At 35.5% G+C, this 17,067-nt stretch overlaps 1 protein-coding gene across 1 annotated transcript; it reads left to right on the top strand.

The window, feature by feature from the left end:
• Positions 1 to 216: 216 nt before the first annotated feature.
• On the top strand, positions 217 to 1,581 carry pou3f2a (POU class 3 homeobox 2a). Its single transcript, XM_054618873.1, has one exon. It carries the CDS (start codon positions 217 to 219, stop codon positions 1,579 to 1,581), a length of 1,365 nt encoding a protein of 454 aa, XP_054474848.1.
• The last annotated feature ends 15,486 nt before the right edge of the window (positions 1,582 to 17,067 follow it).

Raw genomic sequence — 17,067 nt, 5'->3', positions numbered from 1 at the left:
TGACGCACGGAACTACTAATCGTGACCCACTGACCCAGATCAATGTCAATTAAGAACTTTTTTCTTTTTCCTCATGAGCTTAGTCAGTTCTTCCTCTTCACACTCTGCAGCCCGGGTTTTTTTTTTCCTCCCTCCACTTTGCACTCATGCATGCTGCAGGACTGCCAGTATTGTTGGGCAGAGTGATTGGGGTTTCTGTACAATCTCCCGTGACCAATGAGCGGGGTGCTGTCAGGGGTAACCACATCTGTCAACCATTCTTGGCCAATAAAGAGCGTTGCGAGGCGGACCACAGGTGCGCGCCTCTGCGTCCCCTTGGCACAGCGCCCGGGAGATGCTGGAGAGAGACGCCTATCTGCCCCGTGGCGCAAAAGAGTTACTGTCAAAGGCAGCAGCCTCCTTTTAACTCCAGCCATCACTCTGGCTCCGATAGTTATGGCGACCGCAACATCCAACCACTACAGCGTCCTCAGCACCCCCAGCAGCGCGCCGCCGCCTCACTCGGAGTCCGGGAGCATGCAGCAGCCGTACAGGGACGCGCACACCTTGCTCCAGACCGACTACAGCTCGTTACCGGGCGGTGGGCATCCTCTCAGCCATGCGCATCAGTGGCTGACTGCGCTGTCTCACGGTGACAGCGGGGCACCCTGGCCGTCGAGTCCCCTCGGAGAGCAGGACGTGAAGCCGGTGTTGCACGACAGTGACCGAGAGGAGCTGCAGACCTCCAGCAGTCTGCAGCAGCAGCAGCAGCAGCAACAGCGACACCCTCACCTCCCGCACCAGCAGGCACATCACGACGCCAGAGCATGGAGAACCAGCACCGGTATGGCGACGTCTGAGGGCCAGAGCCTGGTGTATTCCCAGTCCGGCTTCGGTCTGATGCCAGGTGGGGAGCAAGGGGGGATGCACCACCACCCCCTGCGGGACGAGGACCACCACAGCCACAGCCCGCACCTCAGTGACCACGGAGGCGGCCCTGGGGCCCACCAGCAGTCCCTCTCACACCATCACCAGCACGGGGGCCATCAGGACCACTCGGACGAGGACACACCGACCTCCGATGAGTTGGAGCAGTTCGCCAAACAGTTCAAACAGCGACGCATCAAGCTTGGTTTCACGCAGGCGGACGTGGGACTGGCTCTTGGGACGCTTTATGGAAACGTCTTTTCTCAGACCACCATTTGCAGGTTCGAGGCTCTTCAGCTCAGCTTCAAAAACATGTGTAAACTCAAGCCCTTGTTGAACAAGTGGCTGGAGGAGGCGGACTCCACCTCGGGGAGCCCGACTAGCCTGGATAAAATCGCCGCGCAGGGAAGGAAAAGGAAAAAGAGGACCTCCATCGAGGTGGGTGTCAAAGGGGCTCTGGAGAGCCATTTTCTTAAATGTCCAAAACCTGGAGCAGCGGAGATCACCTCCCTGGCGGACAGTCTGCAGCTGGAGAAGGAGGTGGTGAGGGTTTGGTTTTGTAACAGGCGGCAGAAGGAGAAGAGGATGACACCCGCTGGGGGACAGATAGCAGGAGGAGAGGACATGTACGGGGACACTCCTCCTCACCACGGAGGACAGACTCCCGTGCAGTGACCCCGGTCCAGAGCTGAGCAAACAGAACCTTAAAGGAGGAATAAAGCCTCCTCATGTGTTTGATTCTCCGTGATGGACCCACTCGGAACTGGACCCCAGCCAGTTTAAATGTTGGACCCACACACACACACACACACACACACAGAGTGGGGTGGGGGAGCACTGAAAATACGCATAGCAGAGGGCTGGATGGAGGTTTGAGCGTTTTTGGGGGATACGGCTGGTGTGTGCTAACCAAAAAAAAAAAAAAAAAAAAATATAGCGAGATTCACACGAAATGCTTTTCCATCCCTTCTACCGAGGCGCAGTGTGTCGTTATGTAATGTGTCATTTAGGAAAGGCAGAGTGGGATGTGGACATGAGGTGTCCGCAGGGCTGTGTGGGGGTGTGGGGGTGAAACAAGCTCCGGGCTCGATGATAAGTCGCAGTCAGTGTGGGTAAATAAACGCCATCTTTCCATCATAACAAAAGCAACAGGGGTTCTGAGATGGCAGACACCTGCTGTACAATGTTCAAAATCCAAGCTAATACCAGCCAACTGCTTTTATTATTATTCATATTATTATTATTATTATTATTATTATTATTATTATTATTATTATTATTATTATAAATGTAATTTGAATGTGCTGTATTGATTGTAGTGTCAACTACACCCATTATTTATTTAACATTTCTATCCTTGCTTTTACATTTTTCACTTTAAATAATAATAATAATAATTATAATAATAATAATAATGATAACAATGTTACCATAGAGACTGAGTATTGGTTTACTTACTTACTTGCTTTCCTTTCTGTGCAGACATGTCTGTGCGCCTGTTTACAGTGTGTTTTAGCTGTTTGTTATTTCTGTACTTTTCCAAAATGCTGTGAAGAAAAAGACCGAGACTGTCCGGCTGGAACACTCAAAGCAATCCAGCCCATTTTGCCTTCCTTTTACTAAGAAGAAAAAGAAAACTGAATATATCCTGGTACCAGCTCTGGCCGCAATGGCTATACTACTACTACTACTACTACTACTGTATGACTCATTCATCCACCCAGGAGACTATTTGTGGGATGTATCTCAAATCGTTTTTATGTATGGCTTCGTTTGTTTGTTCGTGTGTTTGTTTGTTTGTTTGTTTGTTTGCTCTGTTTTTCTTTCTCTGTCATTCTGTGCCAAAGCACAAACACAGACACGTGTTCTTGTGCCACTTAAACCCTGTGATTGATAACCTGATCTGATAGTGGATAGTGGGAAGGTATTGAGGGAAATCCACGAGTTGGGGGATAAAGTCTCTGACTGGAAAAAATAAAATAAACAACACTGAGAAACTAAAATCCACCTGAAGGATGTAGATTATTGGGGAGGAAATGTTATATTTTGATTGTATGAAAATGTGGACAATCTTTAAGAGACGTTTTGCATTTCAAAAACTGTCTGAATGTATTAGACCAAGTTTACAATGTCAAAGACACATTTTTTTGGATTAATTCATTGCCAATCATTAAGAATGAAGCATAGCAATATTGTACGCATTGTTTTGTAATTCGCCCACCACGGTATTTTACTTATTAAAGGGTACAGCTAATAATTCGCCCTAATTTTTTTTATTGTAACCAAAATTTATGGAATTCAAAAAAAAAAAAAACACCTATTATAATCCTGACTTTATCACAAGTAGGCTCATCCTTCAGCTGGATTTAAGTTTCTGAGGTTGACAAAAAAAAAAAAAAATCTAAACCAAAACAAAATAACATCGACCTGAAATCTGTGATCAAACGAAGAGGAAAAAAAAAGAAATCAACGATTGCACAATTTCTACATGCTTTTTTGTCATTAAATCGTATTTGTTTTCTACAACTCTGCAGTCTCTGCACGTTATTATGCCTCAGGGAAATTCGCAACTCTGGCGACAAGCTTCTTTATTTTTTTTTTTCTTGAACGCGGCCTTGTATTATAATTATGGATTTTATCAATCCGTCTCGGTTGCTTAAAATCGTCCTTCAGCTGTTTCGGTAAAGTGTTTACCACTGCTGATCTGCACTGACACTGTTGTGAGGCGAGTTATCCGTGAAGATGCTCAGACAGACGGCCAATGGCCTGGAATTGAAACACACCGTGTCGTTAACTAATATTTTCATCAGGATAAATGTAAGGAACTAATTGACGATTATGAGACGTTATTTAGAACATCAAAACAATTGAAGCTTGTCTGTTTGCACACATGCTTGCCTGTAAAAAAAACAAAAAAAAACTACAGATATAGGACAGAAGGTGATGCATTATAAACAAGCCTTATGAATGTGTTATGTGTAATCTGCCTTCATTATACATACAAAAATAATTATGAACATATGTTTATCATTTTGGTGTGAAATAATCTGAGTAATCGTAAAAAAAATGCTAAATAACACACTGAAATATTGAGTGGAAATTCAAATTGTTTTTCAAAAAGAGATCTGAGATACTTGTGACTGCAGTGTGCATTGGAAAGAGAAACAACAAATCTCACCCTTGTTTTCAGACCTTTTTCTGGAATTTGCTGCAGTAGGATTTCTGGTGCTAAACCTGTTAGAAATGAGCTTTCATACTCTTCAGCACATGTCCTTCCTCATGTTTGCTTTCTCATATGTTCTGCATGTTTGGGCTGATTGGTGGCCAAATCAGAAACAGTCTGCTGGTGCCACCTAGTGGCTGTTATAGGTCAAGACTTGGGTTGTATGGATGGTGGTTAATTCATCATAAATTAATGTTTGTATTTTTTTTTTTGATGTGACAATACTCCTGTCTTAATTCTAATTCATTGTTAGCTATACACTGAGTCTGAGTCATACGCTTTGCATTTTACTCTGAAATTTTAGGACATAATAGGAGTCATACTCTACAGTTAAAACGAACACCCTTCTTAGGCTGATTCCAATATTTTTCCATCAAAATGCTTCATTACTCCACCAGAATATAATTCTTGGCAGTGTGTGGAGGGAGTTTCCTAGAATATCATTTTGTAATCTGGTATTAATTAAGGGGAAAATAGAAACAAAGTTCAAAGAAACAATTATTTGTTTGGAGTTCAGTTACAGATTCAATTTTGTATCTATTTCAAATCCCTATTTAAACAACTAGAAAGAAATCAGGCGATGACAGACCTCAATTCCCCTATTAGGAACTGTGTTTTTTGAAAGCCTCATCTATACTTGTAATAACCAGGCTTTTATTATGCAATTTTAGACAAATTGTGCAATTTAAGAGAATATATATATATCATTTATATACTTTATAAAAACATTTTTTAGAAACATGAATATAAGTGGTTTGTGTGGGTGTAGATGTGTATGTATATCCGTGTGCGTTTGTTTGTGTGTTCTTTACACCAGGTCTAAACCCAGCTCTCTGGAGGACCCTGTTGCCTGGATTCTGTCCTATCAGCAGGCGACCATCTGCCCTCCTCCCGGCCCTCACGCTCGTACAGGCATCCTCTGCATTATTCATATTTTTTACACACACACACACACACACACACACACACACACACACACACACACACACACACACACACACACACACACACACACACACACACACACACACACACACAAAGGCACATTCACTCTTCCTGCACACAATGTCCCACCTCACACATCATCCACACAACCACGTGCTAGACAGCCAGCCCCACATGCACACACACAAACACACACAGCTGCTACCTCTGACACTGTATGCCTCTGACTCACCAGAGATGGTTTATGCTCTGGTGTCATTGTCAGTTCTGAATTGTCTCGTCTGTCTTGTGTGGGAGGACATCTCCCAGGGACTCTGCACAATGCCCACATGTGAGCCAAAATCATGAAATATCATTTGACTGTTTGTCTCCTTCTCTTTTCATGCCCTCTCCTCACCCAAACCACGTTCAGTCTCAGTGGTGCTCCCACGACTTTCTCTTTCTCTGCCCTCTTTTTTTTCTCTCCGTTTCTCCAGAGCTCCAGCACAAGCACAAAGAAAAGGGCAGAAGGCTTATTCTTCAGCATTGTTGGGTAGGCTTTATATTGTAATATGGTAGCAGGTACAGAGGGACAGGGATTACGTGCAAGATGTATGCCACCTCTAAGTGTTGATATCGAGCTGAGCTTTTCTCAGGGTTTCTTTTCATGTTCCATTTAAAAATTACAAACTAATTCAGAATCAATTTTCCAGTCTTCTCTGTAAATTTTGTAATCCATATTTAACTTTTTTATTTTGGTGGCTTTTAGAGCGTGTATATGTTCCCTCAGTCCTATTTTCCCTCAGTCCTTTGTTCCCTCAACCCTATGTTCCTTCAGCCGTATGTTCCCTAAGATCAGTACCTACACTGTCGCCACACCACTGCTCCAAATGCCGCTTGTTTCCGAAACCCAAATTTTCCAAAAATGACCCATTGGACCCAAAGCCCATTTGCCTTTGTCTTTAAAAGAATACTTAAAAAAAACAATTGTATACCATAAAAAAGGTCTTGTAAAAGTCAAAGTATAGTATGTCTTAGTAATGTTATTATAAAAAGTCATGGAATTAAAAGTAGAACTATTTAAAAGTTGTTTAAAAATGTAATGAAAAATACATGGTATAGTATGGTATAAAAAAGTCATAAAAAGTCATATTAGATGTCTTCAAATAGTCATAGTATATAAAGTCAGTATAGTCCGCCATAACAAAAGTCATAGTATTCTAAGTCATAAAAAAGTAATAAAATGTTAAAGAAAGTCATAGCATATTATGCTATCAGTCATAGAAAGTGTCATTGTAAAGTTTGCCATGAAAAGGATTTGAAGAAGTTATATTATAGTATAAAACAAAAAATGTAATAAGAAAGTCACAGTATAGTGTGTCATAACAAATGTAACTGAAAAAGTAATAGGGTAGAATGCCATAAAAAATTCATAGAAAAGTCAAGGTGCAGTATGCCATAACAAATATCACAAGACAATCATAGTAGCCATAAACCATGAATTTAAAAAGTCATTAAAAAAGTCAAAGTGACGTATAGTATACCATTGAATGTCAAAAAAAAAGTTGGAGTATACTATAGTGTATATTGAGCTTAAAATGGCATAGTATAGTATCCCAAAAAGAAATAGTAGAATAGTATGCCATAATAATGTCATAACTAGTCATAGTACGTGGCATAATAAATGTCAAAACAGTCATAGTATAGTATGACTGAAAAGAAGGTTGTGAAAAAATGTCATAATTTAGTATGCTACACATGCAAAAGTCATAATTAAGTAATTATTTAATTAGGTATGCCATAACAAAAGTCATAGTATTGTGGACCATTAAAATATCATACTATAGTCATAGTTTAAACCATAAAAAGTAATCAAAAGTCCTAGGATAGTATGTCATAGAAATTACATTTTAAAAGCCACAATATAGTTTTACAATAACAAAGCCATAGTAAAGTCACAATGTTATAGTCCATAAAAACATCTTTCAGAAGTCACAAAACGGTCATATTATTAAAAACAATAAATTATATTAACAGGTCATAGTTTAGTATGACATGAAACATTCATAATCAGAATCAACTTTATTGGCCAGGTTTGTTTACAATAACCAGGAATTTTACGCTGATAATTTTGTCTCTCTCTTTCTATGTACATACACAGATATAGAAATACAGCTAAAAAGCAAGGACAAGAAAGCTGTAGAAGAGTAAAGGAGGCCTTGAGAAGATCCCTGCCCAGGACATCTTCCAACCACCCAGCCAGACCAGCTCCATCATACACCACAGAGGGCACAATGACCATCTCAAAGGAAAGGGAGGAGAGCCTGGATGGGAGCTTCGCTCAGCTAGGTCCTAATGCTATTCCACTACCCAGTCTGCTCCTTGATTATGTTCATTCACAAAAATAAGATGGATTCAGTGAGACTCAGGCTAACCCAGAAATGAAAGATCAAAGACCGTCATGCCCACATTTTCAAAGAGACGTAGCATCACAGAGCATGCTACATTTGATGGTCCGACCTCAAGAAAAGGCGCAGGACTCCGATGGGACGTGAGGAAGAAGACTATATCTTCCCAGTGTTTCTATTCATGCTTTTTACATGTTGTAAAGTTTTTCTTTTGTAGCATCAAATGACAACAAATGTATTAATTGTGCAACCCTGTGTTGTAGACTGACAATAAATAATCCCTGACTGCTTGAAGAACAAAGTAGAAAAAAACGTTTTCATGGCCACGAAAAAGCCATGAAAATGTCTTAGTATAGAACATCGCAAAATCTAAAAAAAATGACATGAAAAAGTCTGATCATAGAGTGACAAAAAAATTCATTAAAAAAAGGGATAGTATGTTGAAAATTGTCATAAAATGTCATAGTGTATCATATGATAAAAGGTCTAAGTATAGTATGTTGAAAATTGTCATAAAAAGTCATAGTGTAGCATATGATAAAAGGTCTTCGTATGTCGGAAAAAGTCATAGTAAAGTATTTCGAAAAAAATCATCAAAAAGTCATAGTATAGTATGCTGAAAAAAATCATAGTATAGCATGTCGAAAAAAGTCATAAAAAAGTCATGGTATAGTATGGCGAAAAAAGTAAAAAAAAGTCATATTATAGTACGTCGAAAAAAGTAAAAAAAAACTCAGTATAGCAGGTCGAAAAAAGTCATAAAAAAGTCATAGTATAGTATGTCGAAAAAAGTTAAAAAAAAACCTCAGTATAGCAGGTCGAAAAAGGTCATAATAAAGTCATGATATAGTATGCTGAAAAATGTCATAGTATAGCATGTCGGAAAAAAGTAATAATAAAGTCATAGTATAGTATGCTGAAAAAAGTCATAAAAAGTAATAGTAATGTATGTCGAAAAAAGTCATAAAAAAGTCATAGTAATGTATGTAGAAAAAAGTAAAAAAAACTCATAGTATAGCATGTCGAAAAAAGTCATAAAAAAGTCATAGTATAGCATGTCGAAAAAAGTCATAGTATAGTATGTCGTCATAAAAAGTCATAAAAAAGTCATAGTATAGCATGTCGAAAAAAGTCATAAAAAAGTCATAGTATGGTATGGCGAAAAAAGTCATAATAAAGTCATAATATAGAATGCTGAAAAAAGTCATAGTATAGCATGTCAAAAAAAGTAAAAAAAAGTCATAGTATAGCATGTCGAAAAAAGTCATAAAAAAGTCATAGTATAGCACGTCGAAAAAAGTCATAGTATAGCATGTCGAAAAAATTCATAGTATAGTAAGTCGAAAAAAGTAAAAAAAAAACTCAGTATAGCAGGTCGAAAAAAGTCATAAAAAAGTCATAGTATAGTATGTCGGAAAAAAGTCATAATAAAGTCATAGTATAGTATGCTGAAAAAAGTCATAAAAAAGTAATAGTAATGTATGTCGAAAAAAGTCATAAAAAAGTCATAGTAATGTATGTCGAAAAAAGAAAAAGGTCATAAAAAAGTCATAGTATAGCATGTCGAAAAAAGTCATAAAAAAGTCATAGTATAGTATGTCGAAAAAAGTCATATAATCGAAAAAAGTCATAAAAAAGTATAGAGCATGTCGAAAAAAGTCATAAAAAAGTCATAGTATAGCATGTCGAAAAAAGTCATAATAAAGTCATAGTATAGAATGAAAAAAGTCATAGTATAGCATGTCAAAAAAAGTCATAAAAAAGTCATAGTATAGCATGTCGAAAAAAGTCATAAAAAAGTCATAGTATAGCATGTCGAAAAAAGTCATAGTATAGTAAGTCGAAAAAAGTTAAAAAAAAACTCAGTATAGCATGTCGTCATAAAAAAAAGTCATAAAAATGTCATAGTATAGCATGTCGGAAAAAAGTAATAATAAAGTCATAGTATAGTATGCTGAAAAAAGTCATAAAAAAGTAATAGTAATGTATGTCGAAAAAAGTCATAAAAAAGTATAGTATAAAATGTCGTCATAAAAAGTCGAAAAATAGTATAGTATGTCGAAAAAAGTCATAAAAAAGTCATAGTATAGCATGTCGAAAAAAGTCATAAAAAAGTCATAGTATAGTATGTCGAAAAAGGTCATAATAAAGTCATAATATAGTATGCTGAAAAAAGTCATAGTATAGCATGTCGAAAAAAGTCATAAAAAAGTCATAGTATAGCATGTCGAAAAAAGTCATAGTATAGCATGTCGAAAAAATTCATAGTATAGTAAGTCGAAAAAAGTTAAAAAAAAACTCAGTATAGCAGGTCGAAAAAAGTCATAAAAATGTCATAGTATAGCATGTCGGAAAAAAGTAATAATAAAGTCATAGTATAGTATGCTGAAAAAAGTCATAAAAAAGTAATATTTTAGTATGTCGAAAAAAGTCATAAAAAAGTCATAGTAATAATGTATGTCGAAAAAAGTCATAAAAAAGTCATAGTAAGTATGTAGAAAAAAAGTAAAAAAAAAAGTCATAGTATAGCATGTAAAAAAAGTCATAAAAAAGTCATAGTATAGTAAAGTCGAAAAAAGTCATAAAAAAGTCATAGTATAGCATGTCGAAAAAAGTAAAAAAACTCATAGTATAGCATGTCGAAAAAAGTCATAAAAAAGTCATAGTATAGCATGTCGTCATAAAAAAGTCATAGTATCATGTCGAAAAAAGTCATAATAAAGTCATAGTATAGTATGCTGAAAAATGTCATAGTATAGCATGTCGGAAAAAAAAAAAAGTCATAGTAATCGAAAAAATAGTATAAAAAAGTCATAGTATAGCATGTCGAAAAAAGTCATAGTATAGCATGTCGAAAAAAGTCATAGTATAGTAATGTCGAAAAAAGTCATAAAAAAAAATAGTATAGCATGTCGAAAAAAGTCATAAAAAAGTCATAGTATAGCATGTCGAAAAAAGTCATAGTATAGTATGTCAAAAAAGTCATAAAAAAATGTCATAAAAAAGTCATAGTATAGCATGTCGAAAAAAGTCATAAAAAAGTCATAGTATGTCGAAAAAAGTCATAAAAAGTCATATATAGCATGCGAAAAAAGTCATAATAAAGTCATCATAGTATAATGTCGAAAAAAGTCATAAAAAAGTCATAGTATAGCATGTCAAAAAAAGTCATAAAAAAGTCATAGTATAGCATGTCAAAAAAAGTCATAAAAAAGTCATAGTATAGCATGTCGAAAAAAGTCATAAAAAAGTCATAGTATAGCATGTGAAAAAAGTCATAGTATAGTATGTATCAAAAAAAGTAAAAAAAGTCATAGTATAGTCAAAAAGTCATAGTAAAAAAGTCATAGTATAGCATGTCAAAAAAAGTCATAAAAAAGTCATAGTATAGCATGTCGAAAAAAGTCATAAAAAAGTCATAGTATAGTATCGAAAAAAGTCATAGTATAGCATGTCGAAAAAAGTCATGTATAGTAATGTCGAAAAAAGTTAAAAAAAAAACTCAGTATAGCATGTCGAAAAAAGTCATAAAAATGTCATAGTATAGCATGTCGGAAAAAAGTAATAATAAAGTCATAGTATAGTATGCTGAAAAAAGTCATAAAAAAGTCATAGTAAGTATGTCGAAAAAAAAAAGTCATAAAAAAGTCATAGTAAGTATGTAGAAAAAAGTAAAAAAAGTCATAGTATAGCATGTCGAAAAAAGTCATAAAAAAGTCATAGTATAGCATGTCGAAAAAAGTCATAGTATAGTATGTCGAAAAAAGTCATAAAAAAGTCATAGTATAGCATGTGAAAAAAGTCATAAAAAAGTCATAGTATGTATCGAAAAAAGTCATAAAAAGTCATAGTATAGTATAATGCTGAAAAAAGTCATAGTATAGCATGTCAAAAAAAGTCAAAAAAAGTCATAGTATAGCATGTCGAAAAAAGTAAATAAAACTCATAGTATAGCATGTCGAAAAAAGTCATAAAAAAGTCATAGTATAGCATGTCGAAAAAAGTCATAAAAAATGTCATAGTATAGTATGCTGAAAAAAGTCAGTCATAGTATAGCATGTCGAAAAAAGTCATAAAAAAGTCATAGTATAGCATGTCGAAAAAAGTCATAGTATAGTATGTCGAAAAAAGTCATAAAAAAGTCATAGTATAGTATGCATGTCGAAAAAAGTCATAAAAAAGTCATAGTATGGTGTCGAAAAAAGTCATAAAAAAGTCATAGTATAGCATGTCGAAAAAAGTCAAAAAAAAGTCATAGTATAGTAATGTCGAAAAAAGTCATAAAAAAAAAGTCATAGTATAGCATGTCGAAAAAAGTCAAAAAGTCATAGTATAGCATGTCGGAAAAAAGTAATAAAAAAAAGTCATAGTATAGCATGTGAAAAAAGTCATAAAAAAGTCATAGTATAGCATGTCGAAAAAAAAAAGTCATAAAAAAGTCATAACTCATAGTATAGTATGTGAAAAAAGTCATAAAAAAGTCATAGTATAGCATGTCATAGTATAGCATGTCGAAAAAAAGTCATAAAAAAGTCATAGTATAGTATGTCGAAAAAAAAAAGTCATAAAAAAGTATAGTATAGCATGTCGAAAAAAATAAAAAAGTCATAGTATAGCATGTCGAAAAAAGTCATAAAAAAGTCATAGTATGAAAAAAGTCATGTCGAAAAAAGAAAAAAGTCATAGTAAAGTCGAAAAATGTCATAAAAAAGTATAATGTCTGAAAAAAGTCATAGTATAGCATGTCAAAAAAAGTAAAAAAAAGTCATAGTATAGCATGTCGAAAAAAGTAAAAAAAAGTCATAGTATAGTAAGTCGAAAAAAGTGAAAAAAACTCATTGTATAGCAGGTCGAAAAAAGTCATAAAAAACTCATAGTATAGTATGCTGAAAAAAATCATAGTATAGCATGTCGAAAAAAGTCATAAAAAAGTCATAGTATAGCATGTCGAAAAAAGTCATAGTATGGTATGTCGAAAAAAGTCATAGTATAATATGTCGAAAAAAGTCATAAAAAAGTCATAGTATAGCATGTCGAAAAAAGTCATAAAGTCATGGTATGGTATGGCGAAAAAAGTCATAATACAGTCATAATATAGTATGCTGAAAAAAGTCATAGTATAGTATGTCGAAAAAAGTCATAAAAAAGTCATAGTATAGCATGTCGAAAAAAGTAAAAAAAACTCATAGTATAGCATGTCGAAAAAAGTCATAAAAAACTCATAGTATAGCATGTCAAAAAAAGTAAAAAAAACTCATAGTATAGCATGTCGAAAAAAGTCATAAAAAAGTCATAGTATAGTATGTCGAAAAAAGTCATAGTATAGTATGTCGAAAAAAGTCATAAAAAAGTCATAGTATAGTATGTCGAAAAAAGTCATAATAAAGTCATGATATAGTATGCTGAAAAAAAGTATAGCATAAAAAAGTCATAAAGTCATAGTATGTATGAAAAAAGTAAAAAAAAGTCATAGTATAGTATGTCGAAAAAAGTCATAAAAAAGTCATAGTATAGCATGTCGAAAAAAGTAATAAAAAAGTCATAGTAATGTATGTCGAAAAAAGTCATAAAAAAGTCATAGTATAGCATGTCGAAAAAAGTCATAGTCATAGTATGGTATGTCGAAAAAAAAGTCATATGTCGAAAAAAGTCATAATAAAGTCAAAATATAGTATGCTGAAAAAAGTCATAGTATAGCATGTTGAAAAAAGTAATAATAAAGTCATAGTATAGTACCGGCAACATGCCGAGGTGTCCTTGAGCAAGACACCTAACCCCAAGTTGCTCCCGGGCGCTTCATTGCAGCCCACTGCTCCTCCGGGATGGGTTAAATGCAGAGAAATAATTTCCCCATTGTGGGACTAATAAAGGCTTAATTATTATTATTATTATTATGCTGAAAAAAGTCATAAAAAAGTCACAGTATATTAATGTCGAAAAAAGTCATAAAAAAGTTATGGTAAAGTATGTCGAAAAATGTCAAAAAAGTCAGAGTATAGTATGTCGAAAAATGTCAAAAAGAAAGTCACAGTAAAGTATTTCTAAAAAAGTCATAAAGTCATTAAAAAAGTCATATTAAAGTACAACTTAGAAAAAGCAAAAAAGCCATAATTTAGTATGTCGAGTCAAAGGTCATAGCATATGTCTGAAAAGGTTATATAATAGCATGTTGATTAAAGTCATATTAATTATTGTGTAGGACGTGGGTTTTCTTCCTTAGGAACTTAATGCACATTTCATCAATAAACACAATAACTGAAGCAAAACAAGAGGAAAATACCACAGCTATATTTAATGAAATAGAATGAGTAATCCATTGTCATACAGCTTTTTATCTCTAAGTATGATACATTCATAAGTATCCTTTTTTAATGAGTACAGAGCTATTTCATTTACATCGTGTTATTTAATTAGACTTTTTTTCCCCCTGGATCTCTTATTTACAATTTGATTAGATTTCACAAGTGTTTTAGTACACACAACACCGCGAGACAATATGGCTTCTATAGTCTACAAGCAGAAATCTCCATAGAGTGACATACACTGCCGGGCTGAACCCCGACCCCTGACCTCTAACTGCTGACGAACACTGAGACAATGAAGTAGCCAACAGACACTGATCTGGAAGGACAATTTCTCTTGTAATTGGTGAGCTTACAAGTAGGGAAGCTGATCATCAGCTGATCAGCAGGATGGCTGACCTCACCATGCTGATCTGAGCTCCTGCAGTCAGTTTGGTATTTCACCTTTTTATTGTTTTAACAGGAAATGAAGCTCTGCTGAGTAAAATGTTACACTTTCGACAGTAGAATTGGCAGCAAATGAGGGACTGTAATATTTTAACACAGCGACATCGATATAATGTTATGAATATCACATTTACCACATGACATCTCAAAGCATGGACATACATGCAATTACGGCAATGACTAGCAACGTGAAAATATGCACTTTGTTCAGTGGAAGTCAGACAAACCTACAGTATTGCACGAATACAAAGATCAATACACTTGATTGACTCTCGGCCATAGAAAGACAAAGAAAAACGTGTAAACAGAAGAAGTGCAAAATAATCAACAATATTATTGACTCTTAAATCAAAGCACATCCACCTTCAAAATCAATAAATATAAAAAAATAATTAAACAAATAAATATATAAATTAAACTGAATTAAGATGACATATAAAAACATAAGTCATATGCTGGCACTGAAATAAAGTAAACAGTTTAAGGAGTCAGGTTTCATAATCTGACTGATGATGAGAGAAGGCAAGAACATGCAGACGAGGAGTTTTAAGACACAGAATGAAATTCTTTCAGACTCTATTATTGTAATTAAATTCATCTGCAGCACACACACATAAAGGCTTTACTGTCTCCCTACCAGAGGCTTTGATTTGACGCCTAATGTATTCATGTTTTTGAAATTATAGTTAAACAGATAACCCAAAATGTCTTGAAATGAAGTAGGAGGGGAAAATGGTGATATTTGCCCTAAACAAAACATAATTATATTCGTCTTCACCATGCCACTGTCATCAACATCAACCTGATTATCCTATTTAAACAAATGACACCAGAGTCATAATGACGCCTTACTTATTTCACAATATACTGCTACATTAAAATGCTACTATTTCTTTCATTATCATTTTCAATTCATGTCGCATCTTCACAAGGAGAGCCTGACTGATGCTAGAGTTTAAAAAAAATAAACAAGCAATATTTTGGCCAATATTATTTTTTTAAACACATAAATTGATTTTTTAAATAATAATTCCTTAATTTGGTAATAAAATAATTGGTAAGATGTCCATTGAGGTGTCTATGTGACATTTTGCAGTTGTAATGAACTCATCAATGCTCTCTAGTGGACACATTATGTAATGGAGACTCTGTTTCTGAACTACCTCAAACATATTTTTGACAATTCTGTGCCGTTCTCATTCCCACACAAATCCTGTAAATCTGCAGGGATTTCAATTAATTCCGATGGATTCGAGTCCTGCCACCTAACTGGACAATATTAATATCATGACATTTTGCGAGCGTGTGCTTTTAGGCTCGGCTGTGACGCTTCATCAGTGGGCCGTCATTCGTACACAGAGGGTGACTCACCCGTGTGCATACATACTGCTTGCATCCATATTATAGCCTCACCACACAATGTGTTTTGTTATGTGCATTTGCTGAGTGACAAACACACAGATAACCTGCAACCATGACACCCCCCCAAACACCACGCAGCCTAGCATCACATTAACATGGGTCTGCTCTGTTATTGAGCCACATAACGTTTTCGGAGCAGTCCATCATTTTGAATCTTTACAAAACCAAACTGCTGAAAGGTGAAAAAAAAAACCTTTTTCAGGATCAATCGGCTACATCTTCATACGGCTGAATTGGTCCAAGCCATCTAGAGACAAACTGTACCATAAAACTTCATGAATAAGCCAGCTAAGAAATGTAAATAACATTATCTATGTGAAGTGTAAAGGGAGATTTCATTGGCACGTACCAGCCATGCACTTTCATTCAGACTGTATATCTATGTCATCTATTTCTACATGATAGTTTCACTCGCTCTCAATGCTTGAATGCATGTATAATGTCTGTTTGACCTAAAGCTGCTGTCCTCAATGGCAATCCAAACAAACACATGCGCCTGACAATGTATGTTGTCACATTATGGTTCTAACATAGGAAAATAAAATAAAATTGGCAAAATGATTGTATTAATAAGACAAAAGATAGTTTCAAAGTGCTAATGGCAGATTGCAGTTTAGTATCCACTACCTTCCATGAACTTTTACTGCACTATTTTTCAATTTGGGCTGCAGGCATCACTGTAATATCCCAGCTGTTTGGACAGATACATACAGTACAGGAGGTCATAGGGCTCCTCATACTGATCCTAGACCAGCAGAGTTGGTATTCATTAAGACTACTAGAAGACGATTGGAGTCATTGTGTCAAACAGAAAGGAGAAACACCTACAGTATATACACTTTATGACAGAGGGGGTGATTCTATATATGCAGGCTATCTATACTATTTATACTCATATATAAGCAAATATTCTATCTATTAAATCTAATCCATTTATATATTTACACTTCATTCACATGAATCCCTGTACAGAACCCTATGTGTCGATGTCATATCAATACAAGGCGTTAAGGGTTTAAGTTAGTCCAAACACACACAAGGCCGGGTGGTGCAAGTTGCTATGGGTGGACAAGGGGGGGGGGGGGGGTCACGCACACATATAGTTGCCATGGTTCCAGGCAACGTGACAACAGGTAGAAGTTGTGACTGCAGATGATGTCGACCACGTGGAGGAGTTTCTCAGCAATGGCGTCATTTACTCCTGGTTTTGAATGTTGCTCTGCTTCTCTTTTTCTCTTTTCCTCCACTGCAACTTTTCTGCTTTCTCGTTCTTTTTCCCTCCATCGGTCACTTTTGGTTTCCTTTTTGACCCGATCTTTCCTCCACTACAGTGGTGCAAGTTGGACCTCAACTTCTCCTCTGACACAGGAGGCACCAACAAAACTCCCCAGTTATTTTCTGTTCACAGAGGTAGGGTGGGGGGTGTGTGTGTGTG

The sequence above is a fragment of the Anoplopoma fimbria genome, chromosome 18, assembly GCF_027596085.1.
Source record: "Anoplopoma fimbria isolate UVic2021 breed Golden Eagle Sablefish chromosome 18, Afim_UVic_2022, whole genome shotgun sequence".
In the NCBI taxonomy this organism is placed as follows: Eukaryota; Metazoa; Chordata; class Actinopteri; order Perciformes; family Anoplopomatidae; genus Anoplopoma; species Anoplopoma fimbria.
The sequence above is the reverse complement of the archived record's forward strand: the minus strand, read 5'-3'. Positions and strand labels throughout refer to the sequence as shown.

Excerpts from the sequence above, each read along its gene's own strand:
- pou3f2a (XM_054618873.1), top strand. The coding sequence starts at position 217 with ATGAGCGGGGTGCTGTCAGGGGTAACCACATCTGTCAACCATTCTTGG.